This window comes from Rhinolophus sinicus, linkage group LG12 (assembly GCF_036562045.2).
Source record: "Rhinolophus sinicus isolate RSC01 linkage group LG12, ASM3656204v1, whole genome shotgun sequence".
Classification (NCBI taxonomy): Eukaryota; Metazoa; Chordata; class Mammalia; order Chiroptera; family Rhinolophidae; genus Rhinolophus; species Rhinolophus sinicus.
The window spans coordinates 45952086-45973369 of record NC_133761.1 but is presented as its reverse complement, the minus strand read 5'-3'; the positions used below and the strand labels follow the sequence as shown (position 1 = coordinate 45973369).

Genomic DNA, 21284 nt, shown 5'->3' with positions numbered 1-21284 from the left:
TCAGGTTCAATAATTTCCCTTTAAGGACACAACTCAGGAATGTGCTATAGTTATGGTTACTTTTATTACAGCAAAAGGATACAAATCAAAACCCGCCAAAGGGAAAGATGCATAGGGAGATGTCTGGGTGAGTCCCAAATTAGGAGCTTCTGTTGTCCCTCCCTATGGAGTCTGGACACCTCATGGTCCTAGCACAGGGCACACTGACGTGTAACTACACAGAGTACTGCCAAACCGGGAAGCTTCTGTGTCCAGCGTTTTTTATTCGGATTTCACTGTGTAGGCCACGAGATTGAATTTAATATCTCGTCCCCCTCCACCCCTCAGAGGTAAGGCTGGTGTCACCTGGATCAAAGTCCCAACCCTCTACGCACACGGCTGGTCCTTCCCTCCTGGCCAGCCCCTGAACATAAGCTACCAGGGCCCACCAACAACGCAGACCTTCCAAGGGCTTAAGAGGCTCCCTCCCAGGACCAGGGACAGGCCAAACACCTTACCCTGTACTTCTCATGGTCTTCATCTTACAGTTTTTAATGTCGGCTTTCTGCCCAACGTTTTCTTTTTTAATTTAAATTACATATATAGTGTTTTCTGTAGCTAAAAACTCACATTTTCTATTCTTTTCCCTTTAATGTCTTTTACCGGTTATAATTTTCCAGCAATTGTTCCATTTAATTTTCTTCCACGCCTCATGATACCATAGTTGTGACATTCTTTGGAAATTTAATCACTAAATCATGGTGCTCGCACAATGGATTGTGACTGAACTTGAAAAGCATATTCAGTTAAATTCAAACAAGTCACAGGCTGCCTATATTATACAAAAATCAGTGAAGCATTCACCGTCAATGACTTTCCATCTCTGATACAGCCCGGCTGTCAGCTACAGTCTCGTGAGTATGCGCACGGCAGCCACGCGCGCCCCTCGAGGCGTCGTGCTCTGATTTCTAAGGAAATGCGTGGCACTCGCAACATCCGGGCACTACACGTGCACACCGCCCCAGGCGCCTCAGTGACTGCGCCTAAGGCCTCTGCGCAGAGACAGAAGCAGCACGGGCGCCTACGTTCAGGCATTGCTGCGGACGGCCCGGGGCTTCTACTCAGGCACTTCCGCAGACGGCTCGAGGCCCTCGGACGACTGCCGGAAGTGGCGTGCTCGGCCTTTCCGGTTCCTCACAGCGGGCGTCAGTCTGAGCGGCGGTGTCCGCTGTGAGGGTTCGTCGCTAACGGCCTCTCTCGGCCCACAGTCCTGCCCGCGGTCGAGAGAAGATGGTGGGCTGTTACCATCTGACCCTTTATCACAGAGATACTACAGGTAACCCCCGTATAACATGGTTGTTAGGGTCCTTAAAAATGCCATTATGCGAATCCATGTTATACGAAATAAAGACCTTGTACAAAAAAGGGGGTTAGGTTCCAAAAATAAAAAAACATACTGTATTTTTATAATTAAGAGAAATATCTTTATTAAAGCAATTTTCACCAAAAGTATAACATATTGATATGTATTAAATAATGTTTTCTTCGTCATCACTACAAAGCACCATTAACTGAGGACGTTTTCTTTTTGACAAGATATCTTCATCCTCTGAACTTAGTATTCCACGAACAAAATGAATTTAAAATTCTAATTTTAAAATTCTGCAGTCAAATCTGACACGACATCCATGCTCGAATGAAAAATTTCAAATGAGGTATCTTTTGCTGTTAAAAGCTCTTGTTATGCTCCGTGTTGTTCGGAGATTTCTCTAATTCTCAAACCGAGTTAGAGTGAAGCTGTGTTGTATGAGGGTTTCCCCAATTCTCAAACTGTGTCATAGAAGTGCCTGTATATGATACTATACCTGAAAATAAGTTAATGTAACAAGTTAATTGTCTTACGAAGCTAAAGCCAGAGATTTAATCTTTTTGCTGGAAATTTAAAGCAATTAAACAATTTTTAAAGTTAATAACTGTATCACCTTCAGCAACAATCACACACTCCTCTCCACCCCACAGAAGAACTGTAGTGGAAACTAAGTTTCTCTCTACTGGGTGTCATCATTTTTGTTGTTTTACATAAATTCTGGCTTAGCAAATTGTATTTCTCTGTTTATTCCACAAACTTGCCATGTGATTTCTGAGGTGCTTTTTATTTTGATGGAAATGTCTTCACTTCTACAGCCTATAAAGGCAGTATAGAGTAATTCGTTATTTTCTGCCTCAAGACCGCCAAACGAAAGAAACCCTTAAGCAGATTGAGGGTAGAATATATGTGTTCTTTTCCCCCACAGTTAGTTGCCCAGTGATGAACACCTGGGAAAGGTAGTTTGTTAGAAACATAGGTAGTCTTTTCAAATTCATATGTAAGATCAACTTTAACCTATTGTGGGGGCTAGGGTTGGCAAGAGACGCTGGTGTAGTTCAAGCCATTTTGTGAGGTTAGATAAGAAAAGAAGGCTCCCTGACCATAGTTAAATTAATAGGCAGACAGGTCACTGCCTCTTCAATCATGCATTGGGACTTGGATTTGTGGAGGACATTTGCTTGTTTTATTGCTTTTGTTTCTCACAGTGGTAAAGTTAAACATGCCTTATCTTTGGAGAGTTAAGAGATTTGTTTATTTGCCCAAGGTTATCCAAGTAGTAAATGTTAGAGCCTTACATTTCTTAGCTATGCCACATGGCTATTCTCCTTGTCATTGGTAGTCTTTAGTGACTTTAGGTAGTTAACAGCACAGCTCCTTAGTTGAGAAGTTGATACTGAACTATATCAATAACAAATGCTTATATGACACGTTACAAACCGGGCACTGTTAAAAAGTACGTACATTTAACACATACATCCTTATAATAACTATTCTTGGACTAGTGGAGAAAGTGAGGCACAGTTTCCTGTAACTTGGCCAAGGCTGCAGTAAGTGGAAGAGCTGGCATTGAAACAAGCCTGTGCTTCCTCTGGGCCAACACCCTTTCATGGGGTGTACTGGTAATTGGCAATTTAAAGACTTAATATCCTGTTGTTTGGTTTTAAGGGCTAAGTGATGATGAAAATTTTAAACATCTCTTATTCCTGAGATGTAGTGTTGCTGTTTCATAGCAAAAACAAGACAAAACCAAATAACTTACAGACTGTAATCAGAGGGTTTCCCCCCCTTAACTAGTCAGCAATAGTTGAGTTAAGAATTTAGCAGTGCATTTCTGAGCTGTATTGCCTCCTTTCTTTTGCCAAATGTGTAAATACTACATTTATTTATTTTTAAGAAAACTTCTGCAAATGCTGGTACTCTCCTCCCATTCAAGAATGCCAGGCAGTGCTCAACATTCAATAAACAGTGTCTATTATATTTCGGTAATAAAACTCCCTAACAGCAGTGCTTCATGCTCCGGTTTCAGGTCCTGTGTAGGTGGGGAGTGAGGACTTGCTCTGCTCTTGGTGATAACTCAGCTGTTAGAGCTTTTCCATCTTGTAAAATGGCTTATCCTGGTGCCCAGGAGGAAGGAAAAAGATATTGCCCAGAAATGTCACTTTGCCCAAAGCTCCTTGACCAGGACTATTCATGTCACCTTGACAAATCACAAGGAGAGACCCGAGAAGCAGAGAGCCCAAGAGTCAGTAATGTGTTGGAAATGGAATGAATGATTGCCTCAGCAGGTAGACTTCTTTTGATTCCTATTTTAATAATGATTAAATGAAAATATTTATTTCTTGCAGGAAGAAAGAAACAAAAGCTTGCCAAGGAGAGAGCTGGACTTTCCAAGGTAATAATCTGTTTTTTGTTTAGATTGTATTATATACTTTATAGCAGGGGTGTCCAAACTTTTTTCAACGGTTTTCACCAAGGGCCACATGCGGTAAAATACACAAACAGCCGGGCCACTCACTCGAGGTGAAGTACGTATTGCCTCACCTGGTTTATTTAAGTAAACTAAATATATTTTTGGAATTTGCTGCGGGCCAATTAACAATGGATCGCAAGCCACAGTTGGCCTGCGGTCCGCAGTTTGGACACCCCTGCTTTATAGAAATAATTATTTAAAACTCTACTTCAAATACGTATTTTGAGAAAACTGATACTGGACATTGATGTTCTATTTTAAAATATAGTTTGTTGTTTTTAGGAATAGTTAACTGAGTACGGTCATAGATTATCCTGTCCGTTATTTCCCCTTTGTTGGTCATAACAGCAGACAAATTACTGTCCAAGGAATATTTAATGGTCAATATGACGATAGTCTTCAGAAGACATTTACACCAAAAGGTTCAAACTTTCTCACTCCTCACCTGCTTCAAAATAAAACATTTTTTTCCTTTAAAAGAACCACATGCTGTTTATTTCAAAAAATACGTAAGATTATTCTGATCCAGAATCCTATCACCTGACAAATTTTTAGCTAGTAGTAATGTGTAAATGTGATATAAATCTTTTTATTCATTTTTTTTCTTTTTATAGATCCTGTGTTCATGATTATTTTAAATGACTACACAGGTTTATCTGCTTGCTAAAAAAATGTTCTGTGACATGTGTAAGTTAAGTAAGTAAATGTTAATAATTGTACACATAGCTTTTCTTTTTTATTCCATTGTCTGGATTTCCAGGACATGGACTGCTGGATCAGTAGATGGTTCTTTTTAAAGCTTGTTGAGGCGAGGAAAATTAAATCAATAAATGTTAATTTTGTTATTTTGAAACAGTTGAATAATCAACACAGATCACTGAATGGACATGATAATAGTGAAGTGAAACTGGGAGGCAACCACTTAGTTCTGTTATGTCCAAACTATCTTTCTGAAATGTAATATGTTCATTATGTTTTCAGTAGCCTTTTTAAGGATATAGGAAAACAGATATATAAAAAGATAATGTATCTGTATTTTTAGATTCAGGTATAATCAAATTCTGGCTGTATGCTGGGATAGTCAATGAAAAATGCCTTCACTTTCAGAAATTTAAATTTTTTCACCCATGTTGGATAGTAGGAGTGTACATAATATAATCCAAAAACCATAAACCTCCATTAGTAGAACTCTAGGGTTTTAAACCAAAAGGAACTTTTTAGTAGTAGGTTTATATTTTTTAAAAAGACTAGCCAAATAGCTGGTGGCATTATATGTTACCATAATCATTCAGTTTGGTAATGTGTAAGAAAATATAAAACAAAAGCAGAAATACAAACATTTAAAGCTGCTTGTAATAGTAATAACAAATATTTATAATAGCAAAAAATATTAGAAGTACTTCAAATGCCCAATAAATACATAAAGATTACGCAATTACATATTTTTCAATGGTATATTCTATTGGCATTTTAAAATAATCTTTTAGGTGCATGTAAAATGTATACAAAATAATATTGGGATAGAAAAAACAAATTGATTATAGTTGCATAAAAATGCATAATGTGATTAAAAAAAATAGTGCAAATGGTGAAGTATGTATTTTATGGTAGAGATATTTGTATCCCCCGTCCCCCTTTTTTTTTTTTACTTTAGGTTTGGCTCACAGCTTTCTAAAAGAACCATTCAAATACCAGTTTTGATCAATAAGTGTTTTTTTTCCTTGCATTCATTTCAATGTAGATAGATACTAAACTAATCCCTGTGAGTGCTGTTGAAAAGTAAATTTTTTTTAGCAAGAGGTTTTCAATTTTTGTTTTATTTTTAGTGGCATGACTTTTTCTATGTATTGGTTATATCTCCTGGCATAATTTTATTGTCAATTATTAAATATTCTACTTCCAAACAGTTGCCTGACCTTAAAGATGCTGAAGCTGTTCAGAAATTCTTCCTTGAAGAAATACAGCTTGGTGAAGAGTTACTAGCCCAAGGTAACAGTCATGTAAAAAACAAAAAATTCAAGCAAGTAAATTTGAAGATCTAATTGGCTTTGTGAAGTGATTGATGAATTAATTAGGTAGCATGCCATCTTGCAACTAGAAGGGTACTCACTTCAACGAGAGTACAAAATAGAAGGTTTTTGTAGGAAGCAGCATGTGGCAAGGGAGCGCTTAGTGAAAGCAAAGCAAGGAATATTTTTGGGACATCTTTTCTCTGGAGGAAGAGAAGGAGAAGGCTTTTTAGTATGTAGATTGTCTTTTCTTTCTCGGGGAGAATGGAGAAGAGCATATATGACCGATTACCTTATTGGTTCTAGACCAGAAAATTCCAGACTGGTTCATTAAGATGGTTTCTGGGAGTTGTTAAAACTGCAATTACATCAGGTACTAAATCTAGGTGTGGTGTCATGGGCTTTTAGCATAACTGATGCCCTTTTGGGCCGATGGGTTTTTTTTCTTTAATAGTCATTAAAAGACTAGAAACCTAGGTAGAATTCTTCACACTGATGTAAATTTATAGTGATAAGGGGTTTTTTCGTTTTGTTATTACCGAAAAAGTCAGTTGGTTCGTTGTCCATTGAGCGCAGAGACACCAATGTCTGAGGCAATAGATTTTCGCTGAGAAAAAGTTTTATTCATCAAGCAGCCAAACAAGGAGAGTAGGCTCAGATTAATCTTCCCAAAGGAAACTTGGAGTAAATTTAGAAGATAAAGGTAAGGAGAAACTGTACATATTCTAATTTGGGAGTCTTGATTTGACAGTCTTGGAACTGAGCCATCTAAGGGAGGAATGGGAAAGGTGAGAGAAAACGTAAAGAAATTCCAAATTGACAAGGTCTGGTTGGTGAGATCCATGTGCCTGGCGCTCTTAGCTTCTGAATACTCCTGCCTGTGAGCAACCAGTCTGTGCACAGAGGTTCCGCCTAGAGGCGGGTTTTGGTTCCGGCCACTACTCAGGGTCGGTTGGAGTTAATTTGTTGGCTCTCTGGGCCTGGGTGAACCCCTGGGACCAGTGTGATCCTTGGTCCGGTGGTCTCTGGGGCATTGTGAAGGAGGGCTGCTGTTATCTCTTGAAAGACAATTTTAAGAAAAGGAAAAAAACTGTTAGGGTCTGGTTTCAGCATTAGGGCCGGGTTTCAGGATGGTTGTGTCTTTATAAGGTTCTCTAATTACAGTCATGTATCACATGATGTTTTGTTCAAAGATGGACCTCATAGGCAACAGTGGTCCCGTAAGATTATCATGGAGCCGAAAAATTCCTGTTGTCTGGCGACTTTGTAGCCATCGTACCATCTTGTTAGTAGCACAATGCAGTATGTGTTTGTTGTGATGCTGTGATGTTGTGATGCTGTAAACTGTAGGGGAACAATTTGTCACCCAAAAATGTCTGTTTTGCATAAGGATTATTTTAGGCTGGTTAATATTAAGAAATGCAGACATGGGAGAAACTCTGAAAACCAAGTAGAAATTGCCCTTTGTAAAAGATTTACATTTGTGTAGCGGGCCAGCCGCCACGAGTCCAACGGTTCCTGACAAGGGGAGTGGGAATGAAAAAAGGCACTCACACTTTGATGATGGTGATCGCGGACCCCAGTGTTCCTGGAGACGCTGAGTTTATTCTGTCCCCAGAATTTATACCTTCTGTGGACGTGCAGTTTAACAAGTACAAAAATGCATTACCTAGTTAACAGTAAAACTTTAACTTTAACACAGGAGACACAAAATTTACTGAAACTCCCAAATGTAATTATCTTATCAATAGCCCTGATAGGCATCAGCCTTCTGTTCTGGGAACTGGCCACTCCCACCACATTCCTGAGCAGCATGCAAGCTCTCAACAGATGCAGGCAGAGACAATTGCTTCAGTGGGAGGAAATAGGTTAAGTATAAACTGAGCCATTCTGTTAAGGCTTTAAAGTTAACTGCAACCATGGCTCCCCACATCTCCCCCTTTTTTATTTTATATTTTTGAGATCGTGTCTGGCTTAGGTGGTCAGTACAGACATTTTCACTTACCCGTCATTGGATATCGATCATCAAAGCGATCGACTCCTGTCTTAGGTTGTAAAAACGCTTACTGATCATTACCCGTCATTGGCTACCGATCTCCTTTGAGGAAAGCCAGAGACAGCAGTGGCTTTTCCCAGGCAGGGGGAAGGGGAGGCAAGGCCTCTTCCCATATTTTTCTAAGGCAGCTCATTGGGGGTCCCCACTCGGTTTTGCCTGGCTTAGGTTGTATCTCCCTTGAGATATCTTACCCGTCTTTGGCTGCAAACCATCTTTTGGGGACCAGACAGAGAGACATGAGGTGTAAAACATAAAGATAAGCAAAGTCCTAAAAAGCCAGTCTTACAGGCTCTTCTTTCCTTAAGGAAAGACATGGGGGGGACAGTCGGCTAGGCTGTTGTGTGACTACATCTCCCCCTTTTTTATTTTTTTGAAGCATGAGAAACACAGAACATGTAGTTATTTCATTTACAGCCTGTCGGAGGGCTATTTGTCCACATCTGAGGACTATGTAAAACAAACAGAACAATAAACAGAATAGCAATATCCCCAGCAAACCCTCTACCCAAAGTCTTTATCCATTTAACAGGGTCTGAAGTGGAAAGTCCTTCTGCAGCTGTGGAAAGTGAGAGCTTTTTCACACCCTAGGGGCGTGGATGGGTATCTATAGATGTCTTCTTCTGTGGGCTGTCGCTCATGGTATGGTTTAACACCGACCAGGAATTTACAAAGGTTTTTCTTCCAGACCTGGAGAAATACAAGCAAAGCCTCTTCCCGTGTTATCTTGCGGAGAGAAGCAGGATCAGCTTTTCCACGTAATATTTTAAACAAAGGTTGTAATTTACCAGTTGTCAACTGCAATTGAGGTTTAATCCAGTTAATGTCTTCCAGTAGCTTTTGGAAATTATTTAATGTTTTTAAACAATCTCGCCGGATTTGTATTTTTTGAGGCACAATGGCTTGAGGCATTAAACAATATCCCAGATAAGAGTAAGGAGGCACTTGCTGAATTTTTTCTGGGGCTAGAACTAGCCCATAATTGTGGAGCCTTTTTTGTAAATGAGCAAAAGCAGCAAGCAACTTTGGTTCACAAGAGTGGGCATGAAGTATGTCATCCATGTAGTGGATGATGTAAATATCTGAAAATGTCCTTCGGGTAGGTTTTATTGTAGCTGATACAAATTTTTGACATAATGTAGGGCTACTAGCCATTCCCTGAGGTAGCACTAGCCAATGATATCTCTTAAAAGGTTTTTGTAAATTAACAGAAGGAACACTGAAAGCAAATCTAGGGCAGTCATCAGGATTTAAAAACAATCTTTTTAAGTCCAAAACAATTTTATATGTGTTTTTTGGTGTGGCTGTAGGACAGGGCAAGCCTGGCTGCAAAGCTCCCATTAATTTTATGGTTTTATTAACTTTTTGTAAATCTTATAATAATCTCTATCTACCAGATTTTTTCTTAATAACAAAAATGGGAGAATTTCAGGGGAATTAAAGGAAGCAATGTGTCCCTTTTAAAGTTGCTCCTGTACTAGCAGCTTGTAAAATCTTTTATAGGGGGGACCTTTGATCTTTTACGCCTGATAATTGTCTGATTGTCACAGGTGCTAAAACAGGAGCCTCAGGCTGTGGATCCAGCCCTGCAACTACACTTGGAGGAGAATTTAGTTGTAATCTAGGCTTTTATTTTGATTGAGATTTTAATAAAGGCCCAGTCTGTTGAGCCTTTCAAAGATAGGATATATTCCAAAATGCTCTGTGGACTCCCCTTGCTTGTGAGCTTCTTCACAAGCCATTTGAAGAGGGGATCGTACAACAGAGTCCGATCCTGGCTTAACATAACCTGGCGAAGGCTCAGCAGGCATTTCCCAAACCAAAGACTGCAGCGGAGGTTCCCACCTACGGGGCTCCTCAGGAGGTGGTGCAGAGGGATTAACTGTGGGGGGATCTTTACCCCGAGGATTCCATTGATCTCTAAAAGGAATCTGGGGACTCCGAGGACAATTTCCTCTGTCCACAGCAACTTTAAGCTCAATCAGCTCTCCCTGAATCTTTTTTAGCTGATCTGCAAAAGAAAGTGCAGTGCCTGCAGGCTGCTCGTCTCCTTGAGCCATAGCCACTAAAGGAGGGTTTTTGTCCCTATCATATTTAGCAGCCTCATCCTCTAATTTTTTCTGGTCTCTAGGGCTCAAATTTTTCCATATGTCGTCTGGAAATTCTTGAGCAACCGGCTCTTTGTTAACTTTAAGAACTCCCTCTAACAACTTTGTGCCCCCTCCCTCCTTCTCTCTCTCTGCCGGAGAAGCGGCAGCAGCGGCAGATGGGAGAATTTTCTCGTTTTTAGCTTGTTTCACTTTCTCTAACTTGCAGCCCTTTTGTTTAAGACCATGGGCAGCATAATAATCTTGTAACTGTTTTTCCACCTTTCTTTTGCAATTTTTATAAAACTTGTCTAACTGTTCTCTGCTCACCCGACTGCCACGGGCGGTAAGCAACTTCTTAAGTCCTCTGACATACAGGTCCTTGCTGCTGGCGTGACCCATCCTTTTTCCCTAACTCGGTCCTTCTTTCAAACAAAGAAAACACCCAGGTGTCCTTCTGGCCGTGTCCCTTGCGGGGCTAAATCCGTCTTAGCTAGAGGCGCTCCGGTATAATTCCCCGGACAGGTGGGTTGTAAAGCCCAGTCGCCGTTATGCCGTATGACAGAACCGGAACCGCAGGTTAGGACCCAATCAAGCTCCGTAACACAAAGTCGTGGAGCTATCACTCACTCACACACTCATTCAACCGAGGGGACAGTGCCTTGCTCACCGTGCATCCACTGATTAGCTCCAATGAGCTGGGCCCTTGCCACACGGTGTTCCTCACTATTACCCCTATATTCAGTCCCTGTTCGGGCGCCACTTGTAGCGGGCCAGCCGCCACGAGTCGAATGGTTCCTGACAAGGGGAGTGGGAATGAAAAAAGGCACTCACACTTTGATGATGGCGATCGCGGACCCCAGTGTTCCTGGAGACGCTGAGTTTATTCTGTCCCCAGAATTTATACCTTCTGTGGACGTGCAGTTTAACAAGTACAAAAATGCATTACCTAGTTAACAGTAAAACTTTAACTTTAACACAGGAGACACAAAATTTACTGAAACTCCCAAATGTAATTATCTTATCAATAGCTCTGATAGGCATCAGCCTTCTGTTCTGGGAACTGGCCACTCCCACCACATTCCTGAGCAGCATGCAAGCTCTCTCCAGATGCAGACAGAGACAATTGCCTCAGTGGGAGGAAACAGGTTAAGTATAAACTGAGCCATTAAGGCTTTAAAGTTAACTGCAACCATGGCTCCCCACACATTTGTAAGGGAGTCTCCTTCCCTGTACTGGGCAAAGGGGGATGAGCTTAGCTCTAGAAACTCATCAGTGCTGAAGGACAACTCCCATGACTGACTCCCCCACCTCCAACATTATCATTTGTCTTCTGCTGAAGAGGGGATTTCATATAAGGTGGTGGCTTCAGCCCTGTTGGTGATATTCTTCAGTTTCCCTGGGTGTCTTATGTATGCAGGACATATACAGGTTGTTAAACTTTTTTCTCCCCTACAAAATCTGGGCTGTCACTTGTATAAAACTACAGTGCCTTTAGATCTGTTTAGATGCACGAATACTTACCATTGTGTTACAGTTGCCTGCAGCATTCAGTACAGTAACTAGGAGCAATAGGCTGTACCATACGGCCAAGATGGTGGTAGGCGGTCCCATCCAGGTTTGGTCAGTGCACTCTGACGTTCACATAACGATGAAATTGCCCAACAATGTATTTCTTAGAATGGATCCCTGTCACTAAGCAGCATGTGGCTGTATTTCAAGACAAGCTTTTAGGCATTTAATGTGAGAATTATGTTATTTAGGACAGGGTCTAGAAGTGAATGTTTGTTGTAGATTATCATTGTCCATAATATATTTTGAGAGTTTTAAGTTTATTTGATACATGGTATCGAGAAGATAAGTAATCTTTACAAATGAGGTTACTTTTAAGTAGTTGTTGTGCAATATGTTAAAAAAAAAAATTCCTAATGTGAAATTTTAAAATGATCAGATTGACAAATATGAGAACTAATTCATTTATTCAGAAAATTTTTCAAGTAAATTTTGTTCTTCGTGCTCATAATGTCTATGTATACTGTCAAAATTTTCTTCTAATACCCCAAAATTGTTTTTAACTAATTTATTAATATTAAGATATTAGAATGGGGTCTACTCCTAATTATATTTGGATTATCTTAGAGATCTAGCACGATGGCCATCTCTGTCTGATTTGAGCTGTTAGATCCAGATTGAGAAGGACAGTTAGTTACCCACAGTGGTGGGGGAAGGTCAAGGAGGGACAGGGAAGAATTGGTCTTTTTTTCCAAGTTCACATTCCACACTTCAACCCAACACAGCCAGAGAGTTACTTAGCAACTCAGCTGCCAAAGCTGCCTTTTTTCTGGTGGAAACTACCAACCCAGCCAGAGGTAGAATTAGGGAAAAGGTCAACATCAGAGTAAGCCAAGTGAAAGCATAAGCAATTTGGACAGTGAACTTCGTTGCTTGACAAGGTCTCCTTCGTCCGTGCATATATTCCATTAACGGAGCAAACTCTCATCTCAGCATGTGTGAATGAGATCAAGTTCACCTGCACTGGTTTGCTGTGGTTATTTAGAAACTGTTTCCAGTGTGTTTTGAGGTACTGGGATGTGTCTCAGGATGCCCTGAGATGTGTGTGTTCTGCACATGCCACTTCAGTAGCTTAATAATCAGGATTAATATCCCCAAGCAACCATATGATCCCCTTCATTGCCTGTAAATTCAGTGGCTGACATGAGTATTCAGTGCCAAGTGGCATCTTAATTTCCGTCAGTAGAGCCATTGTTGAGTCCCTTGACGGAAGCCCATACAGAAGACCAGAGTCTTTTATTTCAGGTTTTTAATGCTCCTTGTAGAGTTCTGCCTTGTTCAGTTTGAAGACCTCAATGTCAAATTTCCTGAGTCAGTTCGTCTTCATATGTTAATAATCACGTCCTTATTTGGTCATGTTCTTATTCAGAAGTCAGAAAACTTTATGGTTTATTATAAAGGGTACACTTTAGGAGTACCCTGATGGAAGAGGTGCACAGGGCAAGATGTGGAGGGTGGGGGCAAAGAGGAGCTCCTCTGCCCTCTCTAGGCCTGCCAGCCTCCTAGTACCTGTGTTCACCAAGCCATAAACCCAACAGATAATTTCTTGACATAATTAGAATTTGCTAAATTTCACCTAAAGAGTTACAAACGGCCCAGTTCCCTGTATTCAAGTTGCTAATAAACTACAGAAGGTTAAAAATAAGAGAAAAGGAGAACCATTCAAAACATCTCTAAGTGTAGAACATGAGGTAGTTACCAGAGAAACATTTCAGGCCCCTAACAGAGAGGCCTGCTCAGCAGTGAGGTAGTGCTGCTTTAGTCCTGTAATGCTGGATTTGATCTTCCAATAAAACATGGATTATGTGATGCTTTCGATGCTGTTGGTACCATTGTTCCCCCTTTTCTAAGGGGGATACATTCCAAGACCCCCAGTCGGTGCCTGAAACTGCGGATTATGTCCAACCCTGAACATGCTACTTTTTTTCCTGTACATATATCACTTCACGGTTCTCTTTGGCAGATTCAAATTGCCAGCACCGCTGCTCTTGCACTTTGGGCATTACTAAGTGAAATAAGGGCTGCTTGAACACAAGCATTGCTATCACAATAGACAACCAAGGTGGCTACTAAGTGACTAACAGGCAGGTTAGTGCGTATAGTGTGGAGACGCTGGACACAGGGATCAGTCACGTCCCAGGCAGGATGGAGCAGGGTTCATCACACTAAGAACGGCTTGGAATTTAAAACTTACGAATTGTTAATTTCTGGAATTTTCTGTATTGTACTCTGAGCCTTTATGACAGTACCGCAAGTAACTGAAACCACAGAAAATGAAACTGCAGATAAGGGGGGACTACTGTATTAACAAAAGAGGTACATCTATGATCCCGCTGTCCAGTCAGCAAAAGTAGCAACATCCACTTCATAGATGAAGGGAGCTCAAGATGACAAGTTTATGTGATTGAAGCTGTGTCAATTCCCAAATGTATCCTGGAAACACGGAGTTGTTCGTCATTGTTGCCGGATCTGTGGAAGATAATTGCCATTGCCAGTGCTGATCAGCTTTGGAAGGGACTTAAGGCCTTAATGGTGTCTCTTCACAAGCAGGAACTGACTATGTCAGCCAGTCACTTGATCACCAACCATCAACTGGATCAGTGCACAACTCTGGGTTGATCTCTTGTGATGGGCATCATTGTGACGTAATTTCAATCCCCAGGAAAGGAATTAGCTGAGCAGGTCAAGGTGGTGGCTGCCATACCCAGATGACAATGGCCAACACAACGGGGGTGTGGGGGGGGCGGTATCCTCGACCAGTGTTTAGATGGGACATTTGTAGTCTCCCAAAGGGGTAGTGGAGATTCAGAGAGGTTAAGAAAGTCTTGGAAATCTTTACCCCTACACAGGTACCATCAGACACCGTGTCCTCACAGTTTCAAACTTTACCCAAGAGGTTTCCTGATCTTCCCACAGCAGCCAGTTGGTGAAACAAGAAACACAGTATCGTGTCGGATTCAAGATCCTGGAAAGAACACCAGGAGCAGCAGTGACAGTACCCATGCTTGTCATCAGCTGGCAGAGTCAAGCATGTGGGGTCTGATGGAGGCATTCCCCAAGACGCACTTAGTGCCCTGAAGCCTGACGGGGTAGTAGGATGTGACAACTGCACCAGTCTGTAAGGGAAAAAGTAAATGAGTTAGGGACAATCTGAAGACATTTTTTGTAGTCACAGGTTACTTTCATAAAGGCTCAGAGTACAACAGTTTTGGTAGTGTCCTTAATTTGCTTTATAGTACATCTTCCCAGAAAGAAAAAGTTAGAGAGGATGTTGAGTAATATAAGCCGAGGTTCTGAAGTTAAGAGGCCCTGGCTTAATAACTTGAAGCAAATTTCTTAATTTCTCTAAGCCTCCATTTCTTCACTTATGATATGAGGATACTACCTAACTAACTAAAGATTGTTGTGAAGTGGTGGCAGTTGGTTCAGTTGTTTCAAGCACGGTGCTCATAACATCAAGGTCGCTGGTTCGATTCCCACATGGGCCAGTGAGCTGTGCCTTCCACAACTAGATTGAAAACAATGACTAACTTGGAGCTGATGGGTCCTGGAAAAACACTTCCCCAATTAAAAAACAAAACAATTGTTGTGAAAATGATATGAACCTATTCATAAAATCCACCAAGAAAAGTGCCCCTGCAACCTGGTAAATGTTAGTAGTTAATTAAAGTAGTGAAAATACTCTAATACTGTCATGGTGGATACATGTCATTACATATTTGTCCAAACCTGTAGAATGTACAGCACCAAGAGCAATAATGACGTGTCAGTGTAGGTTCATTGATTGTAACAAATGTACCACTCTGGTGAGGGACGTTGATTGTGGGGGCAGGGGGTACATGGGAAATCTCTGTACTTTCCCTTAATTTTGTTGTGAATCTTAAACTGCTCTAAAAAATAGTCTTGATTGAAAAATTGTTTCCAAGGCCGCTGGCCAAGGACAGCTATGTTATCCACACAGACTAAACATTTAACTTGACATAAAAAAAAAAAAAAATTGTTTCCAATAGAGGTTTTCAATATGGTACGTTAAAAGGATTTCCTGCATAGAAAAGTCCTGTACAGAAGAATACTTAATTTGAAACCATATTGAACCAGTGCAGAGCTCATTTGCTCTGAGAATTTGGGACAATTTTTGGAGTTTGATTTTAAATGGAATTAACTGAGAATGAGGACCACCTGGCAGGTACTTAATTCAGTTAAGCAAACCTTCAAAAACTATAAACCTTATGTATTTTTTTCTTTCAAAAGTAGTGTATTATAGGAAATTTGTAGGTACATAAAAAGAATAAATCACTCAGGGGTAACCACTGTTTTGTTACATGTTTCTTCCTGCCACTTCCATTAGCATGACCATTTTGCCTGTTAGTATCACTTAATTTTTTTTTCTTGACTTTGTGTGGTAACAGATAGTACAGGGGGTTAAAGTGAAATTGGGTCTCCTTTCTACCTCACTCCCCACCCAGTCTTTCAGTTCTCTCTCCTTACATAGAAAGGTACTATTTCATTGTTAGCAACTTCTTTTGTACTCCTCCCAAAATACTCTTGAGTATATAAATAGTAACATACTTGGATGTTTCTGCACCTTAATTTCCCCCCTTTTGTATGTGTTGGAGACACTTCGTATCAGTACATAGAATCTGACTCATCCTGGTTAATGGCTCCATAATAATTCAGTTATATAAACGTACCATAGGTTGTTTCCAAGTTTTTACTTGCATGGTATTTTTGGTCAGTATCACATAGATACAATGAAGACTTTAGGTTGAATTCTTATCAAAGGCAAAGGGTTTTAAGGTTATGTGTTATTTTTATGTAAATCTTCCAGGTGAATATGAGAAGGGTGTAGACCATCTGACAAATGCAATTGCTGTGTGTGGACAGCCACAGCAGTTACTGCAGGTGTTACAGCAAACTCTTCCACCACCAGTGTTCCAGATGCTTCTGACTAAGCTTCCAACAATTAGTCAGGTAAGGATTTGAAATGTTATGAAATAAAAGTGAGTAAAATCTAAAATGTTTAGGGATATAGAATTTAAAAATGAGCCTAGTGAACCTGGTGGAATCATGAAACTCATCCATAAAATGAAAATAGTATTCAGTATAACAGTGCTTGAAATTTTATTCTCTAATAGAAAAACAGCCAAATGACTAGGCGTAAGATCGAGCAATTGTGCCCTAGAGGTGGATCTGTTCATGTGTCTATTAGAGTTAAATCTCAGGTTGTAATATTCAAAGCCCAATTCAGGCCACTCAGCTACTTTGTGAAACTATAATAGCTTTCTGCCTGCTTGTTTGTAAGGCCATGCATTCAGTTCTGTGCCCTGGGAATTAGGTCATAAAGGACCTGGCCTCCCTCTGACCTCACTTTTCTAAATAAAAGCCCCAGTACCTCTCCTGCCAGGGTGGGCTTTGAGTTTGGAGTTACTTGACTGCATCCCCAAATCCCTATTGAATAGTGCAAAACACCATTTGTATACAAGGTGATCATAACTTAAGGAGTTAATTAAAATGCATTCTGTTCATTTTTCATCTTTCCCAAGGAGCCCAAATGAATCTACTTTTTGGACTAGAATGTCTGTTACATGTGTTAATTTCCACATTTGGTGTGATTAAAAATTAGTAAAATGACTGGTTAATCTTCAAACTGATCTTTACTCCACTAGATTGGAAAGGGACTAAAGAGGGGCAGCCAGTTAGCTCAGTTGTTTAGAGCATGGTGGTCTTAACAACAAGATTGCCGGTTCAATCCCCACATGGGCCACTGTGAGCTGCGTCCTCCACAACTAGATTGAAACAACCACTTGGATCTGATGGGTCCTGGAAAAACACTTAAATAAAAGTTTGTTTTTAAAAAGAAAGGGTCTAAAGAAAAGAAAGTTCCTCAAGATTTAGGAAAGAGGATGGAAAAACCAAGGATTTGGTCTCAGTCCTTTTTATTTCCACTACTGTGGTTCCCAGTCTATCGGAATCCTCTGTTTAATATTATTTGCACTTTGAAAAGTGGCGCATACAGTGTTTTCCCAAAAATAAGGCCTAGCTGGACAATCAGCTCTAATGCATCTTTTGGAGCAAAAATTAATATAAGACCGGTCTTATTTTACTGTAATATAAGACCAGGTATGATATATGATATGATATGATGTATGATACAATACCGTTTCTTATATTAATTTTTGCTCCAAGAGACGCATTATTGCTGATTGTCCAGCTAGATTTTGTTTTGGGGGAAACACGGTAGTATATAGTACTTTTAGAAAATTGACCTGACGGTGATGTCTTTTGACATTTATGGATGAGTTCAGGACGAAGGCTCAATTCCTCTCTATTAAAGATGACTTTTTTTTACTCAGTTAACTTGTCTTATCTGGAAATGTTTTCAAAATGCTAATAATACTGTATTCCTTTGTCATATAATGACTTGGAGCGTTTCCAGGCCAAAAAGGGAAGTGTTTGAAGCACAGATTGATCAGTATTCTTAGCACTAATCAGTATTTTTAGTTTACGTGGGAATAAGAAGAGATCTTAAATTCTTTTTGGTTTCAGTTATGTAATTGGCTAACATGTAGCACACTTTAATGTTCTGCCTCCTTTATTAATTTGAGTTTTGAAATGAGACTGATGGTCATGTATATTTTCTTAGATAATGTATAGTGTTTAATATTGAGATAAATCTCAGAATGGGTAAACTTTAGCAAGATTTGATTCTTTGAATGCAAAGAGCATTTTAGGTTGAACTTAGAATCCTGATTAAATGCTTATACTTTTTAAAAATTAAAACAATTTTTTTCCTCTTTCAGAGAATTGTAAGTGCTCAGAGCTTGGCTGAAGATGATGTGGAATGAGAAACAAATGTCAACATAATAATCTCAATTAAAAATATTTTTAAAATCTTAACTCGGAAGATGAACAGCTCTGGGGGAATAAGGGCAAATATGCTTGCCATGGACTGTCCTACACTGAAATCTACCGAAGTTGATTTTTACTTTGTGTAGATCCATTTGTCTGTTTTATTTATTTTTTCCCAGTGAAGAGCGTATTTTGATAGAGAGCTTTTCATTTTATAAATACACTATGAGTTACCGAAATACCATGGATTTTGTTTATTTCTAAAATGTGGAATTAAAATGTACATATAATATCATATTACTTACATCAAAAATACCCACTGCTCAGTTTTGTAAGGCAAAAGAAGTGTAGGGGAAAGCTGCAGAATGGATGGTTTTTAAGCTAGGACATTTTGCTACACACCAGAAAATTGGATGAAAACATGATTGTGTTTATCAAAACTGAGTATCTTTGAGATCCTTTCTTTGCATTTAATTTCTTAAATATGAGACGTGCTGCTGTGCTGTATTAATTAACTTCACCCCCATGCTGTGTATTAGTCTTGAAACATTTTGTTTAAATTGGTGGCCTAATGTGTTCTGGATATGTACCTCCTGGTATTTTAGATAATATGTAGTTGCACAAGGCACCGAGAACTAGACCCATGTTTAACCCTAATGTAGGGGCGGAGCCTGGACAGTTAATGCCTGTGCCCACTTTCCTCTTTTATGAGATGAGGGAGTTGAGTTGGTCTGCTGGTTCAGAGGGTGTCCTGTTCAGCTTCGGATTCATTTGGTTCTGTTCAGCATCATCAAATCTAACCTCCTGGGCGGGGGGATATTTATTTGGGAACCAAGCCTTGAATTTTTTTTTTCCTTTTCTGAATTTTGCATGCTTGCCTGGCTTATTATTGCTGAATTGATCTCTTTTTTAAAGCTATAACTGTTGATTTTCACTGAAATCATGATTCTGTAACTATTGTAAATTAATCTGAAACTTAACCTTTAAGGTAATGGGATGAAATGCTTGTAAAAATGTTTCTTTGCTTTTATCTTCAGTGTACCTCCTTAATCTTTCAGTCTGATTCATTTATCTTGTGATGAATAAGGTATAGCCTGTGGCTGAAGACTTGCAAAGAATGGAGGTAGGTAATGGGGCATCTTACTCTCAAAACGGTAACATTATCTGCAGTCACAGATTCCATATCAGACCCGAGAATAAGGATCTTTGGTACTTAGTGGCATCTGTTGAACTACACAGCAGTTCTCATACAGGTTGCCTTTATTCTGTCTAAAATATGTAGACAAAGACTTCTCCTGTGTGTACTAGTCTTTTTAGTTTTACTTACAAACGTTTCTTTACCATACCCTGGTGTTTTGTGCCTGGAATCTGGTTCTAGTTTCTGCCCCTAGAGAGCCGCTCAGCGTTGAACCAGTCATGTTGCATTGCTGAATTTACCTCCAGTGTTCTCATCTTTAAAATTAGAACTAGATGACTCACACAGATAATGACTGTACCTTTCTGAGCTTTTAAACTGTGCTTTTTGTGGTTACACGCAGCATGCTTTGGGGTGGGGGGTGGGTGTCCAGTACAAACATGCTGGTAAGTCAGTTTTACTGACAGGATCCCAAATCCAAAGCAGTGTGGTGATTGGTCAGTGATTGGAACAGTCCTCTGTGCTGTAGTGGCCCAGCAAAGGGGGTGATCACAAGGGGCCGCCCGAGGGAAGAGAAGAATGAACCATAGGTCAGGGTCTGGGGGGATACAGGTGGGGAAAGAACAAGAGAAGAAGGCGCCCAGAAAACCAGGACTATTTGAAGGGGTCCTCACCCTTCACTCCGATTTGGAGGGTGTGAAGACTGTACCCTGGAGAGCTGGAATGCAGTCAGCATTGGGTATCACTTGGCTTTTCTGAAAAATAAGCAGATTTGATGTAATGCTTGTTGAAAAGGCAGTGGTATCTTCACTTTAGAGCTGATTAAGCCAAGTACGTTTTCTTATTTAAAGGATGGCTTTGGTGCTTTAAAAGGAGGTACCATTTTTGAAAGCTAGTTGTTAGGTTAAAAAAAAAAAATTTCTTTTTCTCCACTACACATAATGGCTGAACACGGTTTCCAGCTAAAATGTTACCCATTAGGTGGTGGAATCAGACAGTCAGTGACGCTGGCCAAACGGAGCTCAGCCCAAGATATAAGGAGAGTGGTAAACAGTTTGAATGTTCCCATGTGCTTACATTGCACACTTGTGTAGTCTTTGGAAATGGAAGTGAGTGCACACTGGCATGCTTCTTTGGGCAAAGATCTATTGTTGGGTTCCACAATTTGTACTTAAAGTGAAAGAGCCTTTAAAACAGGTTTGCCTGGTGGTAGCAGTGCTATTCTCTTAACAGATAATTCTGTCCACATTTAACATGTAAAACCTAGTCCAGTGTGCAGAGCTAGGCAGTCAGTAAATGTTTGAATCCTTTTACCCCTCAGTAAGTGTCATGTTTTTACCATCCACCTGCCTGCCTTCCTGACCCTGTTCAATCAACCTTTGGACCAGTGTGTTAATGAAATGTTACTGCAGTAGAGATTTTGAGATCATTGGTATATAATGCAGATATCACACAAAACTTTTCTTGTAACAAAAATTGCAGTTTTATTGCTTGTGCCTCAACTATTTAAGTGAGTATTAAAGGGCTTGGAGAAAATTTCGGCTTGGTGTATATTTGCAGAAGTGAGTTCTGCTGAATTTGGTGGCTCATAGTGGTACCTAACCGTTTCTAGGTTCACGTCTCTCTGAGAATGTTGACAGCTGGGCAGCTTCTCCCCAGGAATATGCACATTTGCCTTTGGCTTCAGGGGGCTCGCAGACCCCAGGTTAAGAGCCATGCTTTAGTCAGTAGGCGAGGATTCTGTGTAGTAGTGGCTTCCCA

General features: G+C 40.2%; 1 protein-coding gene across 1 annotated transcript; it reads left to right on the top strand.

Moving 5' to 3' along the window:
- Positions 1 to 955: 955 nt before the first annotated feature.
- TOMM20 (translocase of outer mitochondrial membrane 20) lies at positions 956 to 21059 on the top strand. Its single transcript, XM_074316324.1, has 5 exons — positions 956 to 1209; positions 3680 to 3740; positions 5726 to 5807; positions 16368 to 16510; positions 18340 to 21059. Exons 1-5 carry the CDS (start codon positions 956 to 958, stop codon positions 18382 to 18384), a joined length of 585 nt encoding a protein of 194 aa, XP_074172425.1. The 3' UTR covers positions 18385 to 21059.
- The last annotated feature ends 225 nt before the right edge of the window (positions 21060 to 21284 follow it).

Bases quoted from the DNA above. Each gene is read 5' to 3' on its own strand.
- TOMM20 (XM_074316324.1), top strand. From the start codon at position 956: ATGCGTGGCACTCGCAACATCCGGGCACTACACGTGCACACCGCCCCA. The intron at 1,210-3,679 runs GTGAGGGTTCGT...TAAATGAAAATA, and splicing joins TCTGAGCGGCGGTGTCCGCT to TTTATTTCTTGCAGGAAGAA. The intron at 3,741-5,725 runs GTAATAATCTGT...ACTTCCAAACAG, and splicing joins AGAGAGCTGGACTTTCCAAG to TTGCCTGACCTTAAAGATGC.